A 23,746-nucleotide genomic window follows, 5' to 3' on the forward strand; every position below is an offset into this window, starting at 1 on the left:
ACGTATTTACGTTTTAAAGAATATTCCGTATTTGCTCATGCTCCTACGCGGAGCCTGACGAGCTGCTTCTCCCCGGCCGTCTGCGGTGCCCCTCTTCCAGGGCCTTGGCCAGCCAGTGATGTCCTTTTGGCCTGGTGCGGGCTGGGCGGGCACCCTCCTCCTGAGCCCCGGCCCCGGCCTCGGCCCCGGCCCCGGCCCCGGCTGCTGTCATTGCCTGCAGAGGCCTCATTGCTTTTGTCCTGCCTTTCGGTGTCTTGTGTGAGGGGGACAATGTTTTAATAATAATTTTAATATCAAGCGCGATGCTTGTTCATTGTTGTTTAGTTGCATGTACACTTATCGCTCCCGTTTTTTCCTTTGTGGGCCTTCATTATTAAAGCTACCTATTGTGGCATTAAATATAGACAGATATTAAAAAGCAGCTTAACTTGTTAAATTGTAGAAATCACTTGTGTCCAGATAAATGGATTTTTACTAGTTTGAGAAATGATTGTGTCTCTGTTTGTGCTTTAGACAGGCAGTCTGAGGAATGAATAAGGATAGTTAGCTACATACTTAATTACTTTTTTAATTGCTGACTTTTTTGCTTTTGGGCTCATTCAGAGGGAGTTAGCAGAAGGGCCAGTTCCCTTTGCTTCCGTGTACTACCAAAATCGTCTAGTGAGGCGGAACCTTCTGTAGGACGTGGGAGTTCCTCTGGAAAATGCGGGGAAATCTGTGGTGCTTCTGGGTAGGGATTGCGGTTCCACAGCGTATTGTGCTCTAAGGTTTGTGCGGGGTGACTGTAAAACCTTGCTGGTCCTGAGTGTGGACTCTTGGTGGACAGTCCTCGCAGTGGTGTGCTCTGCTCCTTACGTGTAGAATGCAGTGGTAGTGGGGGGAGGGAAAATCCGACTCTCGAAGCCGAGGAGGGGAGTGTCGCTCCCGTGTGAGGTTTTCTTGCTTCATGCACCAGTACCTCCTGTCTCAGGGCAGGCGGGGTGGCCTGTGTCAGGCCAGGGGCTCCTCCCGGAGGCCCCGGGGCACCGGCTGGAGAGGCCTCCTATCAGAGTGCCCAGAGGGTGCTGGTGGCTGTGCGGAGCTGGGGGCCAGGCCTGATAAGCCTGCCAGGGCTCTGGGCGCGCGCTCGGCGGGGTTGCAGCCCGGGGTGGCTCCTGAGTGCTTTCCCGAAGGCGTTCCGACCCACGTGGCTGTCAGCAGCGGTAAATGGCTGGAAGCTGGCCATAATGGGAAGAAGCCGAGAGCTAGTGCGTGACTTAGCTTGGTACTAAGTCATTCTTAAAAAGCGTGTTGTACCAAAAAATGAAACCAAACAAACCTGGAAGGTCTTTGGGTCATCGTTCTCCTCTGTGGTGTGACTCGCTGGCCTGTGGGTTTTGCCCAGTGAGTCTGGGGCTTCCCTTGCCCTCAGGCTTGGGTCCCACAGACCTGGGACCAGGGCGATGCCTCCGGGTCCTAGTCTTCCTGCAGCCCGTCGCTCAGTGCTGTAATTCCCTCTGCCCCCTCTTTGGTAGCAGAACAGACTTTAACAGAAAAATCATGTGCTTTGCATCAGGAGTTCAGCCCCAGCCTGGGAAACAAAAGTTTCTGGACAAAATTGGAATCACCCTGGTAACTCAGCTTTATTGAGGTGGGCAGTGCTTTGTAAAAGCCCTGAACTCTGCGTGTGTCTGGGGACGGGTTGCTTTCAGGTTTTTATCAGCTGGCTCTGTTGGTCATGTAGCTTAATTTTTCTGAATTAGTTACAGCATCTGTGCAAAGGTAACATGACCTGCCTTGTGTAGTCTCCGGGGTTCCTGCGAGGACAAATGAGAAAATAGGGCACGGGACATTGCCTCGCTGTGCTGGGTGCCAGGTCCTGTGTGGGGAACGTACTGATGACTCATCATCTGGTCCCGAGCAGACCGAGGGCCGCATGGGATGCAGATGGGATCAGGAGGTGGCAGGAGGGCTGGGGGAGGGCCGCCGGAGACGAGGCCTTGGAGGACTGGCCAGGCAGCGGCCGGCTTAGTGTCTGTGCACTTTGCAGGCCTGCATTTCTAGTCCGTAAGCAATTGTTTCATGAGCTGCTCAGTGTTAGAGAACGGAGAAGGGTGCTACGTCTTGGTTCAGTGTCCTGTGCGTGGCCCTCTCACCCTTAGACTTCCCCGAGCCTTTACTGAGCTGCTCGCGTGTTCTGTGAGCATGGAGAGTGAGGATAGGTGGCTGCAGTGGGCAGCATTTTCCACACTGACCTGGTCACGCGCTGCCCTTTTTTTAAGAACGTTAGGGGGCACAGCCTACCCCTCAGCTGGGGGAGCACGGCTGCCGGGCAGAGCAGGGCCCGTGCTTAGCTGCGGCGTAGGAGTGCGGAGTGTGACTTGCCGTGGGCCGGCAGTGTGTGGGGCACTGCAGGAGGTGGAGGCTGCTGCTGGAGCCTGGAGAGACGGGGGCGGCTGTGGCCAGGAGCAGGTTTCCGCGGAGTTGGAGTGGGCTCAGGAAGGGACAGCAGGCCCCAGGCAGCTCTGGGCTTCTCGGCTGAAATGCGGGGAGACCAGGTGCCTGTGGACTCCCCAGTTTCCCAGGGCTCCCCGGCGGCGTCCTGAGCTGAGCCGCTGCTGCGCCGTGCTCCGAGTGCCAGTCTCCGTTCGGGGGCATACGGTTCTGCGTGTGAATAAAGCACTTGATTTCTTTCTCCTTGTCGCTTTCAGGCGGGGCCCAGTCCCAGTATCACAGCTGCAACTGAGGAAGATGCTGGGGACGTGGACGTGGACGAGGGCGTGAGGTGCTACCCCTCAGAGCCAATGCTCTGCAGCGAGGCGGTGGAGGGGCAGGTGCCGCACTCGCTGGCGACCCTGTATCAGTCAGCCGGCTGCTGCAGTGCCACCGACGCGCTCACAGTGCTGATCCATCTCCTCATGGTGGAGTCCGGGTACATCCCTCAGGTGAGGCCCTCGGGAGGTGGCGGCCCACGTGCCCAGGCCGTCAGGGAGCGGCCAGGCTTGGGTGTCAAACGCAGGGTCTGTCGCCAGCACTTGGCCACGCGCCCTCCGCTGGTGTCCTCTCTCCCCCTTCCTTGGTCAGTATTTAGTAGCGCGGAGGGGGGCCATTGATGGGTCTAAGAGACGGGCCCCTCGGTGGGGACGTGCAGGGGGTGAGGTCAGCGAGCGGGGCTGGAGTGGCCCGGCCGCTCTCTGGGCTGTCCCTTATGAGATGGCAGGGACCGAGCGCGGCCGTGTTGGGGAGGGGCACCGTGGGTGGGCACTCGCTCCCTCCGTCCTGCGGTAAGCACTTCCAGGGTCCCCCCTCCCATGAGTGTGGCAGGGACAGCGGGCACAGACCACGCTGACATGTTGGTGAGGTTCTAGGAGAGACGGCCACACGCCCCGGGGCTGGGGCTTCACGGTTTCTGGAGTGGAGCTCAGACTTGGGCTCAGACGTCCCCAGGGCGCACATGCGTCCAGAATGCAGGGTGTGGATGTGGTGGGACCTGAGTGTCTGTTCGGTGTCACGCTGCTGGGTGTGAAGGGTTCCAGAGTGAGGGAGTTCACAGGTGCCTGCCAGCCCTCCGCCTGCCACACACCGAGCCACAGATTGGGCGGGCGGTCAAACCATTGGGGTGCCCTTCACCCTCCAGGAGTCCGTAAGAGGCTGAGAGACTAATAAAAAGCGCGGTATATGAATAACAGCACCCCGCGACAGATACCGCCGTCACGGGCAGCCTAGAAACGGGCGGAAGGTTTGGGCAGCCGGGAGTGACACGGCTTTGGACGAGGCTCTACGGAGGGAGGACGTGTTCCAGCAGATTGCTGGCGGCTGTGCTTGGTGGGAGGTGACTCTGAAGACAGGAGCAAAGCCTCATTCCTCTGATGTTACTTCCCCTACTGGAATAAAAATGAAACGTAGTCATCTGCCGCTAGGACAGTCTGGCGTAGCCCGTTTGAACTAGAACTATTTGCGAGCAAGTCAGATGTCTTGAAGTTTTTTTGAGATCACGGCCTTCCACCCTTACCTCTTTCCCTCTCGTGTCACTCCGCAGGGGACAGAAGCCAAAGCAGCGTCCATGCCGGGGAAGTGGAAGGCGAGCGGCGTGTACCGGCTACAGTACACGCACCCGCTGTGCGAAGGCAGCTCCGCCGCGCTCACCTGCGTGCCTCTGGGCAGCCTGATGGTCGTCAACGGTACTGGGGGTACTGGGACCGTTGGGCGCGAGGCGGGCTTGTGGGTTAGGACGCCTGCATCCGAGATGTGCCTGGTGACTGTGGCGCGGCAGTGATGGGCTGTGCTGACCCAGCTGGGAGCCCCCCAGCCATGCCGAGCCGCAGAGGGTACCCCTGCACCCCTTCCCGCGCCAGCGGAGGACTTGTTACTGCGCAGCTGGGTCCTGGCTCTCCGTGGCTGGCCTGTAGTTAGTTGTTGGCTTCTCAGCAGCAGTCTTGCTGAGGCCGAGGCGGGTGGGCCCTGCTTAGCCCTGTGGCGGCGTCTCTGCGACTCCGCTCCCAGGAAGCGCTTTTCCTTTGTGCCCTTCGCTGTGGCTGGGTCGTGCTGGGCCAGTGTGCTGTCCACCTGTGTCCGTCACTGCAGCTCAGGAGCTGCTTGGTCTCTGTGCCTGCTGGACCAGCTCTTCCTGGGGTCCGTTTGTTTGTGGGGTGTAACCTTTGGCTCACTCAGTAAGACAGTGTAGTAGGATTAAATGACCATGTTCTTGTTTTGCTTTCTGTGTTTGAAAACAATGCTACTTTCTGCTAAGGTTGTGAGAGCTGCTGAAATGGGGGAGTTGGAGGCCCTGTTTTACGATGTTTGCTGTTTCTGTTTCATCCCCGGAGTCTGCGGTGTGAAACATTCCTGCTTGTGCTGTGATGACTTCTGTGCTAGTGCGCACTGCTGAGGACGTGCCTGTGTGAAGTGTTAGCACCCAGTGCGCCCGCAGGCATTCTCCTGTTAGCCCGCTGGCTGCCGTTACTGGTTCTCGTACCGAGAGCGCAGCGGCTCCTGTCCTTGGCGGATCCCCACCCGCAGGGTTGGAGAGGCCAGTGGTAAATGCACAACACTGTGTGCCTCAGTTTCTCAGGAGCACCCTTCAGGACCTCTGTTTACTCAGTATCTGATGATCTGCTTTTTCCCGTTTTGTTCCTTTCCTGTTCTTGCATGCCCAAGAATTACAGGCCCACTGGGTGGCCTGGCGTGCTAGATGCTGTGGGAGGGAACGCCGTGTCCCTGCTCTCCCTCCCGGGGACCCTCCGTCTTTCATGGTGCCCGTGAAGTGTGCCTTTGTGCCAGTGCCCCCACTGGCCTGCAACGTTGGGTCCAGAGAGTGATGCTTTTGTGCAGACTGGCAGCATGGCCTTCACGGACGGGGACAGGCCCACCGCCAAGGGCGTGTGAGACAGGGCGGTCTGCAGGGAAGGGGGTTTGTTGGATTTGGCTGCGTGCGTCCTGACAACCTTGCTGCATCTCTCCAGCTGCTGGGAGTGTGCGGGAGGGCTGCACAGAGAGACCTTGGCGTAGTTTCTAGAGGGGGTGTGCAGACTGATTCTCCCTCGTGGCAGGTCACATGTTTGGCCTTGCTGTGCGGGAAGAAGTAGGCATGGAGAAGGTGGTTTGGCATGGTGCGTCCTCAGCCCTTGTGGGCAGGCGCATGCAAGCCGCTGCCGGGCAGGAAGGTGGTGAACGAGCCGACGCGGTCTGAGCCCTCTTTCCTTTCCTTATTCACAGCTACACTGAAGATTGACAGCGAGATTAAAAGTGTGAAAAGGTTGCAGCTGCTGCCAGCATCCTTCATTTGCACAGAGAAACCAGGTGACGTCGTCATCTCCCTGGAGGCCCGTTTTGGGAATCGCTGAAGCGGGAGGCGGCCGCCCCGCTGCGAGCAGAGCCGGTCCACACGGTGCCGTCTTGAGGAGCCCGAGGCCTGGGTGCAGATGAGGAGCTGGTCTGCTCCTGCTGGCTCCGGGTGGTGGAGGCCGAACCCGGCGCTCGTGTGTGACTGCATCCTGACGCCCCTCCTGGCCTCCGACTCCTTCGGAGCTCTCTGGGGCGTTGTCCCTGAGCAGCTTGGGGGGACTGTGTCTCATGCGGTGCTCTGTGCAGTCTCCTTAGAGTATTACAGGGGAGCCTGCACTCTCGCTGTTTCCTTAAAGCTCCAGATGAGAACTTCACCAGAGTTTGCGTTCTTAGCGTGGTCCCAGTCTGTCAAGTTTCTTAGTGTTGACAGACAGATTTTCCTCCCTGTTGGCCTTCACTCACACCCACACCGAGAGGCAGACAAGTGGCTGATGGAGGAAGAGTGCACACTGAGTTCCTGTGCTGGTGGCCCGGGTGCCTTTACCTCCGCCTCTGTGCCGTGCACTCGGCCTGCTCGTGGGCTGAGGAGCGGCGTTTGCAGCAGCGTCTCCCGGGAAGGACTGGTTAGACCCCCAGGCGGCGCGTGGGACCCCCGGGCTCCCTCCCGGTGGTGTCCAGGGAGAGCAGGCCTGCAGGACTGACGCAGGCAGAAACCCATGCCATGATAAACCCGTGGCACAGCCAGGGCCCGGGCGCCTGCTCAGTGGGACGCGCTGGACCTGCATTCAGCATTAACAGCTGCTTTGCGCGCTGTCTCTTACGGGAGAGTAAAGTCCTGTACTTCGGTAGATCTTTCTCGCTCTCTTTGCTGACAGGCTAAACCCCTTGTATCCTGGATACTTCTGCTGCGGTAGCTGGCATGTTTTTGCTCACTGAGAAGCAGTTTTTGCACCTCTGGGGTTGCGGTTTGCTGCCCCCATTGAAAATGCCTGGATCTGTGTGTGTGGTTTTTCCGCTCGGAGCAGAACAGTGTGAATCTTAGGCTAGAACTCATTCTGTCGTCCTCCATACGGACAAGGCTGTGCTATGGGAAAAATACCTCCCCTCTACCTCTGTCATCACAGGTTTTTATGCCCATTTTATAGAGCAGGAGACAGGCCAGAGAAAGGTAAATCACTTCAGGGGCACAGATCTAATAAAGGAGGAATTCAGGGTTGCAGTAGGTATTTTTGATTCCCAGCCTTTTAAAAATAACTTTCATAGGGATCTGCTCAAATTCCTGTTCTTCTCCTTGTTTGTCTTAAGGAAATGAAAAGGCAGGCAGAAAGTATCGTTGTGTAAATTTATGATTATTTTTAACACCAAAGTGCTTCATTTGGGGTAGGAATACGGTGTTCACTTGGCCAGTCACTTAATACATTTTCCATGGCTTATAGTTTAGGCTAGAACCTGTCTCCAAGCACTGTCATTTAGACTTCAAAGATCCTAAATATTTATATGATAGGTTGCTAATGGAAACGATTTAAAGAAAGGCAGTTTGTACATTTGAAAAAAGGCCTTGAGCCAAATTGATTTAAAATGTCGAGACACCAGCTTTCAGGCTTTTCAGGCTTAGGGTTGTAGTTTCACAGGGCACAGGTGAGCGTAGTGGCTCTTAGGGACCCAGTAAGCATCAGTGCACGTGCGGCAGGGCAGGGCAGAGGTGTGCCACCCTGCTCAGGTCTGCATTGCTGTAGCTCCGCCCTCGGCCAGTGGAGCGAGTGGGGTGAGAGGTGGCCGTTGTCCAGGGCTGGCTGGGCACCTCTTGCTGCCCAGCGCAGACTCCACAGGTCCTGGATCCAATGTTGTGCTGTGGCTGAGTGGCAGCCGTGAGGCTGGAAATGGGTGATTTCCGCCAGGTGTGCCAGGTTTATACCCATGCTGGCGCTTGCCTGCCTTGTCTCGTTTCTGAGGGGACAGTAATACCTGTCACTCACTTCCGATGGCCGCCGGATGCCGTGCACAGGTAGGGTCTGCCCGTGCAGCTACAGGGCCTTGAGAGCCTCGTGAGCGGCAGCAGCACGGTGGCTCAGGCTCCTGCTGTGCACCTCTCCACTCAGGACTGGGTGTCGTGTGCCGGGGGACGGGGCGGATTGGGCAGAGTACAAGAAGCAGCTTTCCTGCCTGACTGTGTGTTTCAATTTTTAATTTTTAAAAATAATGCAGGGGAAAACGTGGCTGAGGTGTACAGAGGTCTTCAGAAGCTCTCCCGGCTCTTCAAAGACCAGCTGGTGTACCCGCTCCTGGCCTTCTCCCGGCAAGGTGAGGGAGGGCACGACGGTCGGGTTGAGCACCCAGGCCGGGAGTCAGGGCCAGGATGCCCTGGTGACGCTGCCGCCTCGCTGCGCCACCCCACTCAGGTTCTGCTCTTCAGGGTGCAGCTTCGGGGGGTTCCCACCTCCGCCAGCGTGGGTTTCCGCAGCGTTGTGCGTGTCTGTACTGTGTTTCTCGCAGTGTGTCATTGCTGAGTGTGTTTTCTTTCCCTGTAAGGCTGCAAACCGAAGGTTGGGAACGTGTCTCACTGTCTTCCACCTTGGAGTCCAGCACAGGTCTGACCTGTAACAGACGTGCAGTTAAGCACACAGGCAGGGAACTGGGCTCACGTGTTGTAAGCCAACGTTTATCAGGATGTCAGTGTCCCACATTCTTTTGGCTGTTCCATGTAGCTAATGAATGTTTAATGTTAGTTACTCGGAGTAGATTTTTACTATGTGCAATTTGTAGATGAACCTGTAATTCAGAGGGGTTTATGATTCACTCAAGAGGCTCAATAGTACAGTGGCTTTCTCTGATTTGTGTCTTAGTAAAAGTCTCTTAGAGTCCTGGTGACTTGGTGCTGACTGCTGGGCACACCATGTGCACTTACCTGGGGTGCACGCTTCCTGTGGGGTGAGGGGGACGGACTCAGCCATTCATTGGTTCGCAGAGGTTTGGCTCTGAAGTGAAAAGGCACTTCCACTCCCACCTTTCTGGGCAGAGGGGTTCCGCGGTGGCCTGCCCTGACCAGGGGGGCGGGGGTGTGGTTACCAGGAGGAGACGCCGGGAGCCCAGCGCAGTTGGCTGCAGAGCCGCATGGACAGGGGTGCGGCCTGCAGTGTCCCTGGAGCAAACGTGGTCTTCAGCCTGCCTGGTGCCATGGCTTCCCTTCAGTGAGTGCTGGGAGTCAGAACAAGCTGAAGAGCCTTGCACATCGTCTGCTGGGTTTGGTTGTCTTCACTGGTGGGCAGCAGTGTCACACATACTCCCAAAGAACTGGGATAGGTGGAGTGTCCTGATGGACACGTCTGAAGTCCACATTGCTCCAGTTTGGAAACTGTCACCACCAGCAAGACACTGAAGCAGTTTCAGAGTTTGGACTTTTGGGTTAGGGATGTTCAGCCAGTAAAATCTATGGAAATAATTCCAAAATTGTGAAAACTCTAAAGTCTGATACACTTTGATCGTAAGTGTTTTGGATAAGATATACTCAGCCCATAATACAAAAATAGCTTCCATTTAAAAGTGAGAGATGGGCCCGGATTTAGCTCCACAGCATAAGCGCCAGCCAGGCAAGTGGGAGGTCGTAAGTTCGATCCTTGGTACAAAAAAAAAAGTTAGAGGCGGTCTTCTTCCCTTCTTGCCTTTGCCTCCCAACTCCTGCCGTCCTTGCCTCAGCCTGTGTGGTGCCGAGTGGTGATGAGTGCCGTGGGAATGCGTGGCCCTGCGGGCACTGTCCTGAGCCCGCTGTGCTGTGCAGTGCAGTGACCTGACCAGTGTGCCCAGGTGGGTGCTGTGTCTCGGACACAGTCTCCGGACGAGGAAAGGGATAAGATGCAGGTTTATTACCGTGTCTCAGCACGCACAGCTGGTGAGTGGCAGGATGGGGGCAGCTCCTTCCTGTGGTTTGCTGCGTGGTGTGCAGCTTGGTGAGCCTTCAGCAGCTGCCAGTTCCCTTGTCTGTGTGAGGAAGTGCGTCCTGCAAACGAAGGGGCCGGGGCCGGCGCTGTGCCAGCTCGGGGCGACTGAAGAGACTTGGGCTGCCCACGTGGACAGCGGGGACGACTGGCCCGTCAGCTCCGGCAGAGCCAGTGGCAGTGCTGGCTGAGCAGGGAGTCTGCACGCCTTGGCTCAGCAGCCCCTGTCGCCCCTCTCTCCCTCCGTCAGCCCTGAACCTCCCCGATGTGTTCGGCCTGGCTGTCCTCCCCTTGGAGCTGAAGCTGCGGATCTTCCGGCTGCTGGACGTGCGCTCCATCCTGTCCCTGTCTGCCGTCTGCCGCGACCTCCTCATCGCATCGAATGACCCCCTCCTGTGGAGGTGTCTGTACCTGCGGGACTTCCGAGGTGATCGCACCCCGCGTCCACAGGACAGGGCTCTTTCCTGCTGGAGTCGGCTTCCGTGGGTTTCTGTTTTAGAGTTGCAGGAGGGGCTTAGAAGAGGTTCTGCTTGGCTTGTTCCCCAGTGCTGTCATTTATTTACGTGTCCTCTGCAGCTAAGTTGTTCAGGATAGGAAAATGGGGGTGACACGGGTTTTCTACAGCTAAGGCCACAGCAGGCCCTGGCTTGGGGCTTACCTGTGTTCTGAGTCCCCGCGGGAGCCTGCTGCGGTGGACAATGCTCCTGGCTGGCTGTGGTGGCTTTGTGCTCTCCCAATCTGTCCGCTGTGGGACCTGGTGCTCCTGTGGCCGTGGTGACCACCGTGGAGCCAGGCACCAGGATTCCTAAGCCAGTACACCCCTCGGGCCTGGCGCTGCCGCAGCGGTGCAGCTTCTGTCAGCAAGTGCGGTGACCATGTGCCTGGCACTGTGCCCTGCCTGAGCAGCCGCTGCAAGTATCCAGTGGGCAGATCCGCACTCCACCTCTGTTTTCTTTTTACATAGACTCTCACGTGGGGCCGTTTGGGGGGTGTTTTCCTCAAACCTAAAAGTGTAAGAAGCGTGTGTGCCTTGGTTTCCTTTTCCTCCTCCTCCTCAGTTCCCAAGGCCTTCATTCTTCTTTATCCCGAGTTTGACATGCTGTTCGGTCACACTTTGGCAAGTGTCATTTAAAAATCTGTTTTAAAAAAGAAATAAATAAAAATATGTTTTTAGAAACTTGAGTCAAAGGGCCAGAGATATAGCCCAGAAACATATACACCTGCCTGGCCAGGTGCAAGGTCTGGAGTTCGATTCCAGGCACCAAACAAGAAAAATTTTAGTCAAAAGGACACAGTGAACAATGTGTATGGGACAAGGGACAAAGAGCAGGCCGTGCTGTGCACACAGAAGGAACCCTAGCTCTCTCATCTGTGCACCCGGCTCAGGTTTAGGGGTGGCCCGGGCTGTCTTTTCAACCTGTGGTTCAGTGTGCGCGCAGTTGCGAGTGTCTCTGCAGGTGGGGCCACAGCACAGGGCCAGCTCAGCGCCTGCTGTGGCAGGGCGTGGAGAAGACCACCTTGATTCTGCCTTAGACCGAGGTGGACTGGGTCTTCCTCCACATAAATTAACGCGCTGTGGGACTCCCGATGCCCGTCCTCCTGCTGGCTGCCTGCTCCGCATGCGGTGGGAGGAGCACGATTCCCTAGACCCAGAAACAGCTCAGCTGCAGGCCTGGGCCGAGTGGGCTCCATCGGATATGGCAGGGGCAGGCCTGGGGAGAAGGGGTCACTCAGCCACAGGGGAGGGTTCCTGCGAGGCTCTTGGGGCGCACGGCAGGGCGTGCTCTGCAGGTGCTGGGCTCCTCGAGCTGCGCCACTCAGCGCTGGCAGAAGCAGGTGTGTTTAACTCTGTGTTCTGTTTCCCTTTGTAGATGGTTCTGCCAGAGTTCGAGACACAGATTGGAAAGAAGTAGGTTTTCTTTTACTTACTTAATCTTATTTTTGGGGAGTGGATCCCGGCAGTCGAGCTCACAAGGTCACACTTGCCAGGCAGGCAGTGTGCCACTGAGCTAAGTCCCGGTCCACAAGTATTTTTAAATATGAAGACCAATAATGCCCCCATCACAGAAAGCACTGAGTAGAACATACTTTGTATTATGGTGTAGTGATGTCCATTTGCATTAAATGTATTGCTAAATTTCAGTACTGAAAATAGTTTCATCATTTGCTTCTGGTCTAGTTTGAAAAGGATTATTTTATTTGTAGCCAACTGCAGTGAGACGTACCAGCAGGACTGAGGAAACCGCTTGGGGTGGGTTGGGGGACGTAAATTGCTGATACCAGGCGCAGCACTGTTCTCAGGATGTAGCCATCTTCTAACATAGGCACCAGGTGTTTGTTTTAAATTGGGATCAGCTGGGGACCTAACAGGTGAAAATGAATTTACTTACATGGTGTTGGTCACCCTTCCAGCACCTGAAGGTTGTATTTGCTACCTTCAAGGCCAGCTTGAGGTCATGGGCCAGCAAGGTGTGCAGACCAGAGTCCCGAGTCCCAAGTCCGTGCCACTGAGTTCCCCACTGTGGGTGGGTCCAGCCAAACCCAGTGGTGTGCACTGTAATCTCAGCACTCTGGGAGGCTGAGGCAGGAGAGTTGCAAGTTCAAGTCCTACCTGGGAAACTAGCAAGCCCCTGGGGATGTAGCTCGGTGGTAGAGGGCCCTGGCCTCAATTTCCAGCCCAGTGCCACCCAACAGGCGAGTGCGTTCCCCGGCCCTGTGTGTGGCTCCTTTCCGTGCACTGCTGTCCACGTGTGCTGGACCGTGTGGGAGGGGCAGAGAGTTCTGTGTGTCAGGAGGGTTTAGACTCTGGAGAGCAGCCAGGCCACCTGCTGTCCTGTTCTTTCCCACAGCTGTACAAGAAGCGGCACAAGCAGAGGAAGGAGGCGCAGAGGGCGCGGCACGCCATGTTCCTGCCATCGATCCCCCACCCCATCCCGTTCTACCCCGGCCCCTTGCCCTCCAGGCCCATCCTGCCCTGCTCCATCCTCCCGCCCGGGATCATCGGGGGAGAGTACGATGAGCGACCCACCCTTCCCTGCATCGGAGACCCGATCAGTTCCCTCATCCCGGGGCCTGGGGAGACTCCCGGCCAGTTCCCACCGCTCAGGCCTCGTTTCGACCCCATCGGCCCCTTCCCGGGGTCCAGCCCCATGCTGCCGGGGCGAGGCGGCCCGGGTGACAGGTTCCCCTTGAGACCTGGCCGGGGCCGGTCCTCTGACAGCCGGATGTCGTTCATGTGACGGCCTTGTTCTGCAGGCAACTGAGGCGCACTCCTCAGGGCTGCCCAGGGCTCTCCTGGTGGTGCAGGGATGGGGCTCCCAGCAGGGGTGGCCCGGGTCACCCCGTGACGGTCAGCCTTGGGAATGTCGCCTGCTGCTGCTTTCCCTGCCTGGACACCCCGTGGAATGGGCCCTGCTGTAATGTCCTCACAGCATTAAACAAGGAGTGTCATTTACATGGCAAGTGCTTCTGTTCCAGACGACGCCTCACAAGCACTGGGCACAGCTCAGGTTACCCTGAGGTTTTCAGTGATCGGGAGCCTGGTGCGCATAGGCAAATCAGTGTTACAGGGGTTTCTAGGTTTTTTTAGTGGTTGTCTTTAAACGAAATGAGAGTGAAATCTGTAAAACCCACCGAAGCGGAGCAGGCCACCTGAGCGAGGCTGGTGACAGTGGAGCGCTGCCCAGTGCTGGCCGCTGCTGGCTCCTCGAGGCAGCCTGCCTTGCCTGAAAACACCCTGCCTGTAACACTTCACCCAAAATTCAAGGTTTATTTTTTGATAAGAAAAAGGCCAAACACAAAGTGACATCATACAGACTACTACAGAAACATGCTGTTGTGACAAATGAACCCCCGACTCAGCGCGGGTGAGCGCTGCGCGTGTCTGCAGAGGTACCTGTGGGGTGGCCTGTCGGGTTCTGCGTGTAAGGAAATGGCTTGGAGAGCTGCCGCTGCTGGGCTGCCTGAGCTGTCTGCAGGTGAAGCTTCCACGCAGTGAGAACTCAGCCAGCGTGACCGTGACCGGGGAGCTGGGTCACCCGCATTGAGTACAGGCGAGGGTCCCGCCGGTGCCCCCCTGTGCACCCGCAGTCCCTGCGCTGTGTCCCCTGCGGGCCATGGGGCTTCCTGTGGGCAGGGCTGGGAGGCCGCCCTGCAGCTGGCCGTCCAGGGCGCTCCGGCCCTCCGATGCCTGTGTGGCCCTGCAGTGTGGACGAGACGTGTGTGTGATGACCGGAAGCACCGAGCCGAGTGTGCAGGACGCGGCGGCTGCTGGGGCTCCTGGGGCTGCTGGTGCTGGCGTCTGGGCGTGGCCGCTGCTTCATTGCCTCTGGCCTGGCAGACCTCACCAGGCTTCAGGACAGCTCGGTGTGACCCTTCTGGCAGCTTATTACAGCCTCCTAAAGCCGCCCTCCAGGTTTGCCTCCTGGAGAATTTATGCTTTGCAGCTTGTAAACTCCGACATTGCCGTCATGGGGCCGAGCCGTGGCCCCGTGCGCTGCTGGTGTCTGGTCGGTGATGTTGCGGTCTCGAGCCTGCCTCTGCACACAGTGACAGCACCGAGCCGGGCAGCCGGCCGGGTGGGCAGTCGGGAGGTGCAGCTCCGCACTCTGGGCCTCCGCCCCCCGCCCCCCGGCCCTCGAGCGCCTCCGTAGTTACTTTCAGCCAGGGCCCTGCTCCCCACCGCGCCCAGCGTGGTTAGAGATCCCGGCAGGCGTGCTGCCCTCTGCCTGGCTCCGTGTGGAAACCTGAAACCTGTTCTGTCTGACTCCACCTGGTTCTTGCCAGGTCTTGGAGCTGGACCTTGGGCCTGTGCTCCCAGGCCTGCCTGCCCCCCACTGTGGGCACAGCTGTGCAGCAGTAGACTGGGGGGCCACAGTGTGGGGGATGGAGCACAGGACGCTCGTCACTGGGTGCCAGTGTCTCGCGGGCCCGGGGCAGGTGGTGGCACTGGCTCTTGCTGTTCCACGTGAGGCGGGTACGGTGTTCACTGAGCCTGAGCGGCAGGGAAGGGTTGACTGCCCCTGCTGCAGAGCCAGCAGACTGCGGGATGGGGGTGTGTGCGTGGGGGGGGTCAGCAGGAGGGACAGTGTGACAGTAATGCAAGGCCTGTGGGACCCTGACGGCTTACAGATGTTCTTGGGGAAGCGTTGTGGCGGTGGAGCGGGGTCCCTAAGCAGTACCTCCAGACCCTGGAGGCCGAGGCCCTGACAGTCACCTTCCTCAGCCTGCGCGTCGGGACCTGCGCACACGAGTGTCCACATCTCTGGAAACGCCCGGAGCCTCTGTCCGTTTGCCGCGCCTGTCACCCAGCCTCCTGGTTTGCCTCCAGGCCAGCTAGGGTGCTGCTCCCTCTTGGCATCTGCATTACCCTGAAGTCTTCGATCGGTGGCCATTGAGGGGTCTAGGATAGCGAGGACACTCAGCAGGCCAGTGAGTGACCAGCAGCCTTCCCTCTGGGCCTGGGGTCAGGGCTCCGGGAGAGATGCTCATCTTGTGTGACAGTGAGGTTCACCAGAACCTGCAAGTCTGACTTAACCAGCCTGTGAGGACCTCGCACACTTGCATGAATCCTAAATGCTGACCACAGTGAGCCGAGCTCGAGGGGAACGGTCAGCACGTGGTGCGGGTGGGCGGGTCCCGAAAGGACCCCTTATGTCCTGCAGCTGAAGCGGGGACTGCTGGGAAGCTCCAGTGTACTGGGTGAAGTGGACGGCTGCCTTCTGTCCCCTGATCTGACCTTCACGGTGCAGTCCTGGAGGTGGCCTTGGCTGTCCTCGATGGCTGTGGTGACCCTCCAGGCTCCCAGCCTCCCAGGTGTGTGTTCTCTGGGCACCTCGAGGCCACCTCTGTGCCCCTTCCATTCTGTAGTCTGTTCTGCCCCGCCCCTCCGTCACTGAATCCCTGTTTTGTGCACAATCCCTGGGCTCAATGGGGCTTTGTCATCTTTCTGTCACACCGAGTAGGCGCGGAGGAAAATGCTAGCCTTTCTTTTGTTTTTTGGGGTTGAAAAAAGTTGAAAAACAAAGCAAAAAAACACAATCGCAACCTTTCAGAGGCTACAGCGACCTCCCTGCCCTTCCTTCTGTGCCCTTTCCCATATCCACATGTCCCAGCTGTTAAAGGTGACAGTTGTGGAGGAGCACAGCCTGTCCCTCCCGGGGAGCAGCGGTCTGCGTGGGGACCTGTGGCCTCTGTGGGACCGTGCGCTGTCAGCCCCGTGCAGGGTGACCGGTGTGGTGGCCAAGCTGCGTCAGCCACACATCTGGAGCCGTCTGTGTGAGGCTGTGGGCTGGGAAGGAGCCTGTGCTCCTGCAGCCAGGGTAGTGGTGAGATTCCTGGGTGCCCGACCTTTTAGGGACGAGAGACGAATGAAATACAGGAAAGTGGGGCATTTTGGCCCTGTGTCCATTGTTTGTGGAGCCTCAGTTCAGCTCTGCCAAGCTGCAGGTCGTTCCTGACTGCCAGGGACCGGGCTGCTCCTGGCTGGCTGTGGTGCAGAGGCTGAGCAAAGCAATGAGGTGCCGCTGAGACCCAGCTGCCTTGGTGGGGCTCCCGGCGGTCACCAGCAGCTGGACCTCTCCATCTCCATACACCAGCGCTGTTACGGGGTGCAGAACCAGAGTCTAAAGCAGCACAGGCCTGAGGAGAAAGCACACAGGAAGCACCGTGCCGCGCCAGCAGCTGGGGACGCCAGCTTGGGGGCAGGGTCTCGAGGTCTGGCTCAAGGAGACTGCAGTGCGGGCCTGAGCTTGCCCTCCATGGACAGGGAGGACCAAAAAGGTGGCAACTGGCTTACGTCCTGGACCTTGCTCCGGTCTCAAGCAGATTATGCCTCTGGCCCTGGACAGCCCAGAGTGGCCCTCCTCCCGCCATTGCAGAGCAGTGCAGGGTGACAGATCTGGTGTTGCCAAGCTGGCTGTCGGGAGAACACGGTGGTGACAAGGTCCTGACTCCTGTTGGCACCGGGCGGCTGCTTCCGCCATCTGCAGCGTTTCTAGCACCAGGTGTTGGTGGCCTGGGGCAGCCCTGATTGCAGGGTGCTTTCTGGACGGGCTGGGGGCCCTGGGAAAGGAGGCGGGCTGGGCCCCAGGCCTGCAGCGCGCCTGCGCATCCAGGTCTCGGCCTGGGGACGTCTGTCCAGCCGCCTCCTGTGGTGCACTGCCTGGGACCTCTGGAGACTGAGTCACCCACACCTTGCTGCGCGGCCGGAAGTCCCTGCCCCTGTGCTGGTCCTCTGTGTCGCTCTGGCTGGAAGGGGAAGCAGGGCTGGAGGAGGAGGGCAGGGGCCCCACTGAGCCCCACTGGGAGCTGCTGGATCCAACCAGGACCTGGGTCTGCCCGTGGCGTCTGGTTAGGGGGACATCCTGGGGTGCGTGGCATAATGGCGTGACCCCATCCTATGGTTCTCAGAGGCCCCCGTGTGCCGTGGGGTCCTCCTGCTTCCTGTTGACCTCAGGACCCCGCCATGGGCCGTGGCTTGCCCGTCCCGCGAGGAGGCCTCGGCAGCATGGCTGGGGCAGTTGCCCACTGGCTGGCCTCCCCCTCGGTGGGAGAACACTTCAGAGCGGCCCCTCCGAGTTGGAGAGCCTGGCACTGGCTGGGGGAGCATGGCTGCACAGCAGGGCTTACGAGGCGTCTTGTGGGGTGACAGGAAGGGCAGACTCCAGGGTGGGCGGGCAGCTGCGCCTGGCTGGCAGGTGGAGGGTGTCACCGCCCTGGCTCAGATGGCGATGGGATGGCTCGGCTGCGGACAAGGGGAACACAGTAGAGGCCAGCTCCTGGGTCAAGGCATTTGGAAGTATGAAGCTCAGGAGGAGGCTGAGGCTGGAGGGTCCCGTGTGCCGGTGGCCCCTGGTGCTCCGCCCGGGGCGAGCTAGTCCGAGAACAGGCTGGCGAAGGACTTCCTCAGGTTGCGGATGGTCTCGGCCTTGGCCTCGTCCTCACTCGGGGTCCCATGCGGGGAGGCGTCCGACGTGCTGAGGCTGTTGGTCAAGGACTGGGATTTGCTGAAACAGAAATCAGGGTTTGGTGCTGACACCTTGACTCAGGATGTAGGTTGGGGGCAGTGAGGCCCGAAGGCCACAGGGAGCTGTTAACTGAGTTCTGGGGGCTCAGAATCGAGGTGACTCTGCCTGGCCAGCTGGCATCGTGCATTGGGCACAGCTCCTGTCCTCCCTGTCTGTGTGGACACGCCTGCTGGGCCAGCTGCGGCGTGCGCAGTGCAGGGTCCTGGGGCCGCAGCCCACGCCCACCCCAGCCTCCAAGGCTGCAGTCCCTTCCCTGTCTGAACGCGGCCCCAGGCCCTGGCTCCGCTGTCCCAAATATCAGCACCACCCTCACCCTCATCCCCACCCTGGTGGGAACGTTCACCCTTCTGAGTGCCAAGCAGTGCCCACTGGCAGCGCCTGCTCTCGAGCACTTCCTGGGTGCCAGGCCTGATGCGGAGGTGAGCACAGCAGGCCCTGCCCGGGGCGCTCACAGGCCAGGGCTGTGACTGGGGGGTTGGGGGAGCGGAGGGGACAGGAGGAGGCAGAAAGCAGGAGGAAGGGAGGGGACGTGCACGCGGCACAAGCTTGCTGGATTTTGTGCTTTAAAGCAGGGTCTCGCTATGTGCTGCAGGCTGGCCTTCGGTCCTCCTGTCTCAGCCTCCCAAGTGCTGGGTCACAAGTGTCTGCCTCCATGACCAGCTTGGCACAAGTTTAAGAGCGCTTGCCCATGTTAGCTGGAACCCCTCCCGGCAGGGCTGGCTTCTGCTCTGCTGGTTTCCCTGACAGCCTCAGCTGGGGCACCGATGGCCGGGTCTCTGGTCAGCGTCTGCCGACTCGGGCCGAGTGAACCCTCAGTTCCTCTGTTGTCCACTCAGCTCCTTGCTTGTCCTCGGGGCAGGGGATGTGGCCTGCGGTTGAGTGCTTGCCTGCCACATGCATGGCCCCTGGTGCTACCACAGCCAGGTGAAGCAAGGACTCGAGGGCAGCAGGTGGGAGAAGGACAGGGCGCTGCGGCTCTGCAGCTGCACACAGGAGGCGCCTGGGGGAAGCAGGTGTGACCCGCCACCGTGCCCATGCCCACCCGGCACAGTGCCTATGTCTGTTCTCTCCTGAGCCGGGCTCAGCCAGGCACCTCACTGTGCCCAGCCCCTCCTGGGGCTTCTGCCCTTTAGGAGATGAATTCCACCACGTGGGTGCGCTGGGCCTCGACTTGGCAGGTGAGGTCACATGGCCGGCACCCGCAGCACGTGTACACGGGGCCCTCCAGGACCATCCATTCCCAGGGAAGCTGCCACAGAGGGTTGGGAAATAAACATGGTCCCAGTTATGTTTAAATTCTAGATGAAAAATAACTACATCGTTTAAAAAGTAGAGAGTCTTGCTGGGCACGGTGGTACATGGCTGTAACTCAGCACTTGGAAGGCTGAGGCAGGAAGATCTTGAGTTCAAGACCAGCCTGGACTACATAGCAGATCTCATTAAATAAAGTATCCCAGGCGATATCTGGGGCTGCCTCATACTCAGAATGACTCATGTCTCCCTGGACATGCCTCGGTTTATCCGCAATTCTCCAGGAGTCACTAGCAGAAGAACCAGCCAGCTGAGCCCCAAACAGAACAAACAAACGGAAAGTGGTTTGCTTTCTGGTTCCTCTCCAGTCTGGGGGGCCGTGCAGGAAGAGGTGAGGGGTGTGTGCTCACAGAAGGGTGTGGGGCTAGTAACACTCCTGAAATCCTTGGAGGGCTCCCTGTCCAGCTTCCTCAGCCTGCCTGCCCGCACCCTGGCTGTGCCCCTCGGGTCCCCGAAGCACTTACTTGAGGTGGGGGTGGGGCGGCGCTGTCTTCTTGGGGTCCTCTCCCTGCTGGGAGGTGCTGCGGCTCTGAGCAGGCAGCCGGGGCTGGGACGGGAGGGTGGCGCCTGGCTTGGAGGCCTGGCTCGGGGAGGTGCCCCCCGAAGCCCGGGCCAGCTGCGGAGAGCCCGGGGACCTCTGCGGCTGGGGGGACCCGGGCTGGGGGCTCAGCGGCTGCTGGCCCTGTGGGGAGAGCCGCTGTTGGGAGGGGCTTCCAGATCTGGGGGTCTGAGGAGACTGAGCCTGGCGAGGGCCCCCTGCGGGTGAGAAGAGAGGTGCATTCAGGTGGGTGCGTAGGGGTACGCGGGGTGCACAGTGCTGTCTGCACCGGCGAGAACCGGTCGCAGGCACCAGGCTGAGGTGGATGAGACCCCCACATCGTGCAAGGTGCTGGGGTACCCCGGAGGAGGCGGCAGGGGGCGTTAGTGACACGGGGGGGGGGTCTGTAAGGGGACGCTGAGGCGAAGCGTTTCTGAGGGTGGCCGGGATCCACAGGCCTGGCCACTGCAGGAAGGGGGGCACCAGGGATGCGGGTGGCCCTGAGCTCCGCGGAGAGCCGAGGCTTGGAAACTGCGCCCGCGCGGACCTCACTCCAGCCCCGCGCTGCAGGCCGGGCCACAGCCTGCTGCTCCCACGGCGGGTGGCACCCGGCCCGGTGGTGCGGGACACCGACGGGGATGGTTCGCGTCCACCTCCCGTCACTGCCAGGCGGCACCCGGAGGGCTCTAAAGGACCCTCCTGGGCTGGACAGGGCTGCTCTGGCACTGCAGAACCTCAGCAGTCTGTCTCTTGCTTTAGAGGCCGGGGAGCCCCTTCTGCTCAGCACCCCGAGGCCGGCGGAGCCTCGAGGGCTCCTGCCGGGTGTGGACACAGAGGTCAGGAGGGGCCGCGCCTGGCTAGGGCCCTGGGGTGCTTTGAGCCTCTTTCTCCTCCTCCCCCTTTCTCTTTCTCCTCCCCCTGCCCTTCCCCTCCCTGTCCTTCCTCCCCCTCCTCCAGCTCCCCGTCTTCCTCCTCCTGCTGTCCACGCAGGGCTGCCCGGGTCCTCGCAGACGCGGCCCTGAGCAGGTGCAAGGCCTGGATCCCCCAGCACCTGCAGTGCAGAGCATCTGCCGAGGGTGGCCAAGTCCACGCCGGCAGAGCCATCCCGCCCCCAGCCCGTCCTTAACAGCGGCTAGGGTGATGGCTGTTCCTAGAACTTCTGGGCCCCCAGGAGAGGCTGGAGAGGCTCAGGGTTGAGCAGGGAGTTCCAGATACAATTAGATGTTTGAGCTCCTCCATGGCCACCCCCGGAGTCCCAGCACTCAGAGCTGAGGCAGGAGGATCACTACAAGTTCAAGGACAGCCTGAACTACACGGTGAGATTCTGTCAAAAACAAAACAAATCTAGACAGTAAGGAAAAGTTCCTGGTTGTTAAGTGTTGGCTACATTTTTGTGCTTTAAATCCATTGCAAGCTGGGTGTGGTAGGGCAGGCCTGTAATTCCAGCCTTGGGAGGCTGAGGCAGGAGGATCATTGCAAATTCAAGACCTGCCTGGGCTACAAAGTGAGCTCAGTGAACTGCAGAGCGAGACCTGGTGTCAAAAGATAAGAAAAAGCCCACGGCGGGTGAAGGTCCCCTCTGCTCTCTACTCTTCAGGCCCTAACCCCGTCCCAGGTCTGGTGACACCTTGGATAACCGCAGCCCTCCAACGCCTCACTATTTCCTGAGCCCTCTCATGCCCCTGTTCGGTCTCTTTTTGGCAAACCAAACCCCTCAGATTCCTTATTTGAGCACCCACAAAAATATTAGCTGAAGGCTAGAAAGTGTTTATCTATCTACAGAATCCATGCTAAGAGATGGAGTTTCTTAGAAAGAAAATTTCTCTTTGAGTTTGAAAGAGCGTGACTTGAACAAGTTAATAAAGTGCGCTTCATGGGAAGGCAGTGAAAATGACAGTTTAAACATTCACCTTATTGCTTTTAATCTGATGCTAATTCACAGGACATTTTCTTCAGTTACCTGGATTGGCTTTAAGGTGATTGTTTTCTTAACTCTCTAAAAAGTTCGTCCAGCTGCGTCCTTAAAATAACATCTTGGGAGCCAGGGACTTGGCTCAGTGGCCTAAGCGCCTGCCCGGCAAGCCCCTTTTGTCAGACATGTGTCCGCCCTGGACCAGAGAGGAAGTTGGGAAGGTGCTTCCGGGCTCTGCGGCCGCTCCTGCATCGTCCCATGGGCACCGCCTGCCATTAAACAAGGCAGATGCCTCCCTCCTCTACCTGTGGGGAAACTGAGGCTCCGACAGAGCTGTCACCGTCCAAGACTGCAAAGGCCGGGGGGCCACAGACCTGGACTCCTTTGCACACAGCTGGTTAGCGTGGGCACCTAAGCGTGCCCACAAGGCCACATGGGGAGACTTGGTCCCCGCTGATGGCTCCTGGATGGGCCCGTGGGAGGGGGGAGGGCAGTCACCTGGGGTGAGCTAAGGGGCCCCGGGACCTGCTGCAGCCCGCTTCCCGCCCCCACGAGGTGGGCAGCCGTCTCTGACACTGCTTCTGCCCACAGGAAACTGGGCAGTGACGTGGCTGGAGCCCTGGAGCCCTAAGCCGCAGGACCTCTCCTTCATGGGGCCTCCTCGGTGCTGTCACAGCAGTGGACAGCGGTGGACCACACTCAGCTGCGGACGTCAGCACGGCTTCCTTTACCTTCCCGGCAGTGAGACAGCGGGGAGGACTCCTGTGGGGTCGCCACACGCCAGCCCGCGGCCGAGACGGCCACTTCATTCTACAGGAGTCCGAGCTTCCAAGTCTGCGGACTTGTCAGTGTACGGACAACAGGAGAAACTGAGGCTGGAGGAAAGGCCGGAAGCCTGTGGACTCAGCGGGCAGTCAGCCCTGGCTGTGGCGACTGTGAGGAAGTGATTGTGTCACAAGGAGACTCAAACCACAGACACCCAGAGCTGGAGGGCATGGGGCCTGGGGTTTTGATGAGTGTGGTGGGGTTCAGTTGGTGGCCGGGTATGCTTTTGCTAACTGTGCGTGTATTTTGGGGTGTGTTAGGGAAATGTTCAACTTCGAGTTCACCTGTATGGAGACGTAAGCTGACATAAAGGAATAGATTGGATAAGTGATGGTAATGGGGGGGGCAGGGAGACAGGGAGAGGACATTACTCAGGCCTGGGCATGAGGAAGCCAGCTGCTTGGCCACGCCGAGGGGCCAGAGTGAGACCACCGCACTGTCCTCTGGGGGCGTTCGCAGCAAACCCTTAACTGTCACCAGGACACGGAATGTGCATTGTGTTCTTTTCTGCTCGCATGTTAGCTGTCTGACTCACAGATCTGAGCTTGGGAGCACAGTGCTGGGCAGAAGCACTATCTAGAAGGTGTTGCCTCCACCCCTGCCTCAGGGAAGGGGGACCCTGGTGTCCACTGAAGAGAGGCGGGAAGATAGGAACAGGAGGAGCAAGCTAGTGAGTGCCCGTGATTCCAGCTCGCTGGAGGCTGAGGCAGGACAGTTGCAAGCTTGACCCTGACTCAAGGTTAAAAAGTGTGAGTGAGAAGTCCCCTTAATAAAGCTCAGTGCGGAGGTCTCAGGTTCAGTCCTGAGGCCACACACTGCTAGGGGACCTGTCCAGCGCTCCCCCACCCCGGTGCCTGGGCTTTCCCACTGAGCCACACCCCCAGCCCTTTCTGTATTTTTTATTTTGAGACAGGGTCACACTAAGTCTCTAGGTCGGTCAGGCTGAGATAAAACTTGGCATCCTCCTGCCTCAGGCTCCAGTGTGGGGTGGAAAGCTATAGCACCAGACCAGACTCACATTCAGTCCCGTAACAGCAGCCTCCCTCCCTCCCCGCAGCCCTGGCCTGCAGGGGCAGCACGCCCCGCCGCCCTGCCGTCATTCCGCCCGAGGGCAGAGCGTGCTGTGTCCAGGGAGGAGGGCTGAGCGGAGTGTCTGGGTCTTACCTTGTGGTGACGGGCGCGGCTGGGGCTGTCCCAGCTGAGGTCCCAGCTGGCCTTGGCCTGGGGACTTTGCTGGCTTAGTCTGGGGAGCCTGGAGGGAAGAGAAAGGGAGCCTGCTTGCCCTGCTGTGCTGGCCCAGCCCCTTGCCTCCTGGCAGGAGGGCGCCAGAGGGCTTTTACTGCGGAGGGGAAGCCAAGTCCTGCTTAGTGTTCTTGGTGTTTATTTTGAAACACTTGCGGCCTTGAGCTCTCGGAGTAGCCCGGGCTGACCTCAACTT

The 23,746-nt window shown here is 59.0% G+C and overlaps 2 protein-coding genes across 9 annotated transcripts in view; one reads left to right on the top strand and one right to left on the bottom strand.

Annotated features, from left to right (window-relative positions):
* Fbxo7 (F-box protein 7) overlaps positions 1-13,149 on the top strand; it is a 17,198-nt gene extending 4,049 nt beyond the window's left edge. For all 4 annotated transcript variants that reach the window (XM_003462312.5, XM_005000136.4, XM_063255548.1 and 1 more), the window contains exons 3-9: positions 2,691-2,924; positions 4,019-4,160; positions 5,695-5,778; positions 7,969-8,064; positions 9,946-10,122; positions 11,567-11,604; positions 12,545-13,149. In XM_003462312.5, the coding sequence (XP_003462360.1) occupies positions 2,691-2,924; positions 4,019-4,160; positions 5,695-5,778; positions 7,969-8,064; positions 9,946-10,122; positions 11,567-11,604; positions 12,545-12,934 (1,161 nt within the window). In that variant the 3' untranslated portion in view covers positions 12,935-13,149. The remainder of the gene's footprint in view (positions 1-2,690; positions 2,925-4,018; positions 4,161-5,694; positions 5,779-7,968; positions 8,065-9,945; positions 10,123-11,566; positions 11,605-12,544) is intronic.
* A 295-nt stretch (positions 13,150-13,444) lies between these two features.
* The window catches only part of Syn3 (synapsin III), a 288,914-nt gene continuing 278,612 nt past the window's right edge, over positions 13,445-23,746 (bottom strand). For all 5 annotated transcript variants that reach the window (XM_023561243.2, XM_063255545.1, XM_005000137.4 and 2 more), the window contains exons 12-14: positions 23,473-23,560; positions 19,498-19,789; positions 13,445-17,701 (exon numbers count right to left, since the gene is read on the bottom strand). In XM_023561243.2, coding sequence (XP_023417011.1) covers positions 17,569-17,701; positions 19,498-19,789; positions 23,473-23,560 — 513 coding nt within the window. In that variant the 3' untranslated portion in view covers positions 13,445-17,568. The remainder of the gene's footprint in view (positions 17,702-19,497; positions 19,790-23,472; positions 23,561-23,746) is intronic.

Source organism: Cavia porcellus, unplaced genomic scaffold (assembly GCF_034190915.1).
Source record: "Cavia porcellus strain 051 isolate PalLab524CR breed Dunkin Hartley unplaced genomic scaffold, mCavPor4.1 scaffold_8, whole genome shotgun sequence".
Classification (NCBI taxonomy): Eukaryota; Metazoa; Chordata; class Mammalia; order Rodentia; family Caviidae; genus Cavia; species Cavia porcellus.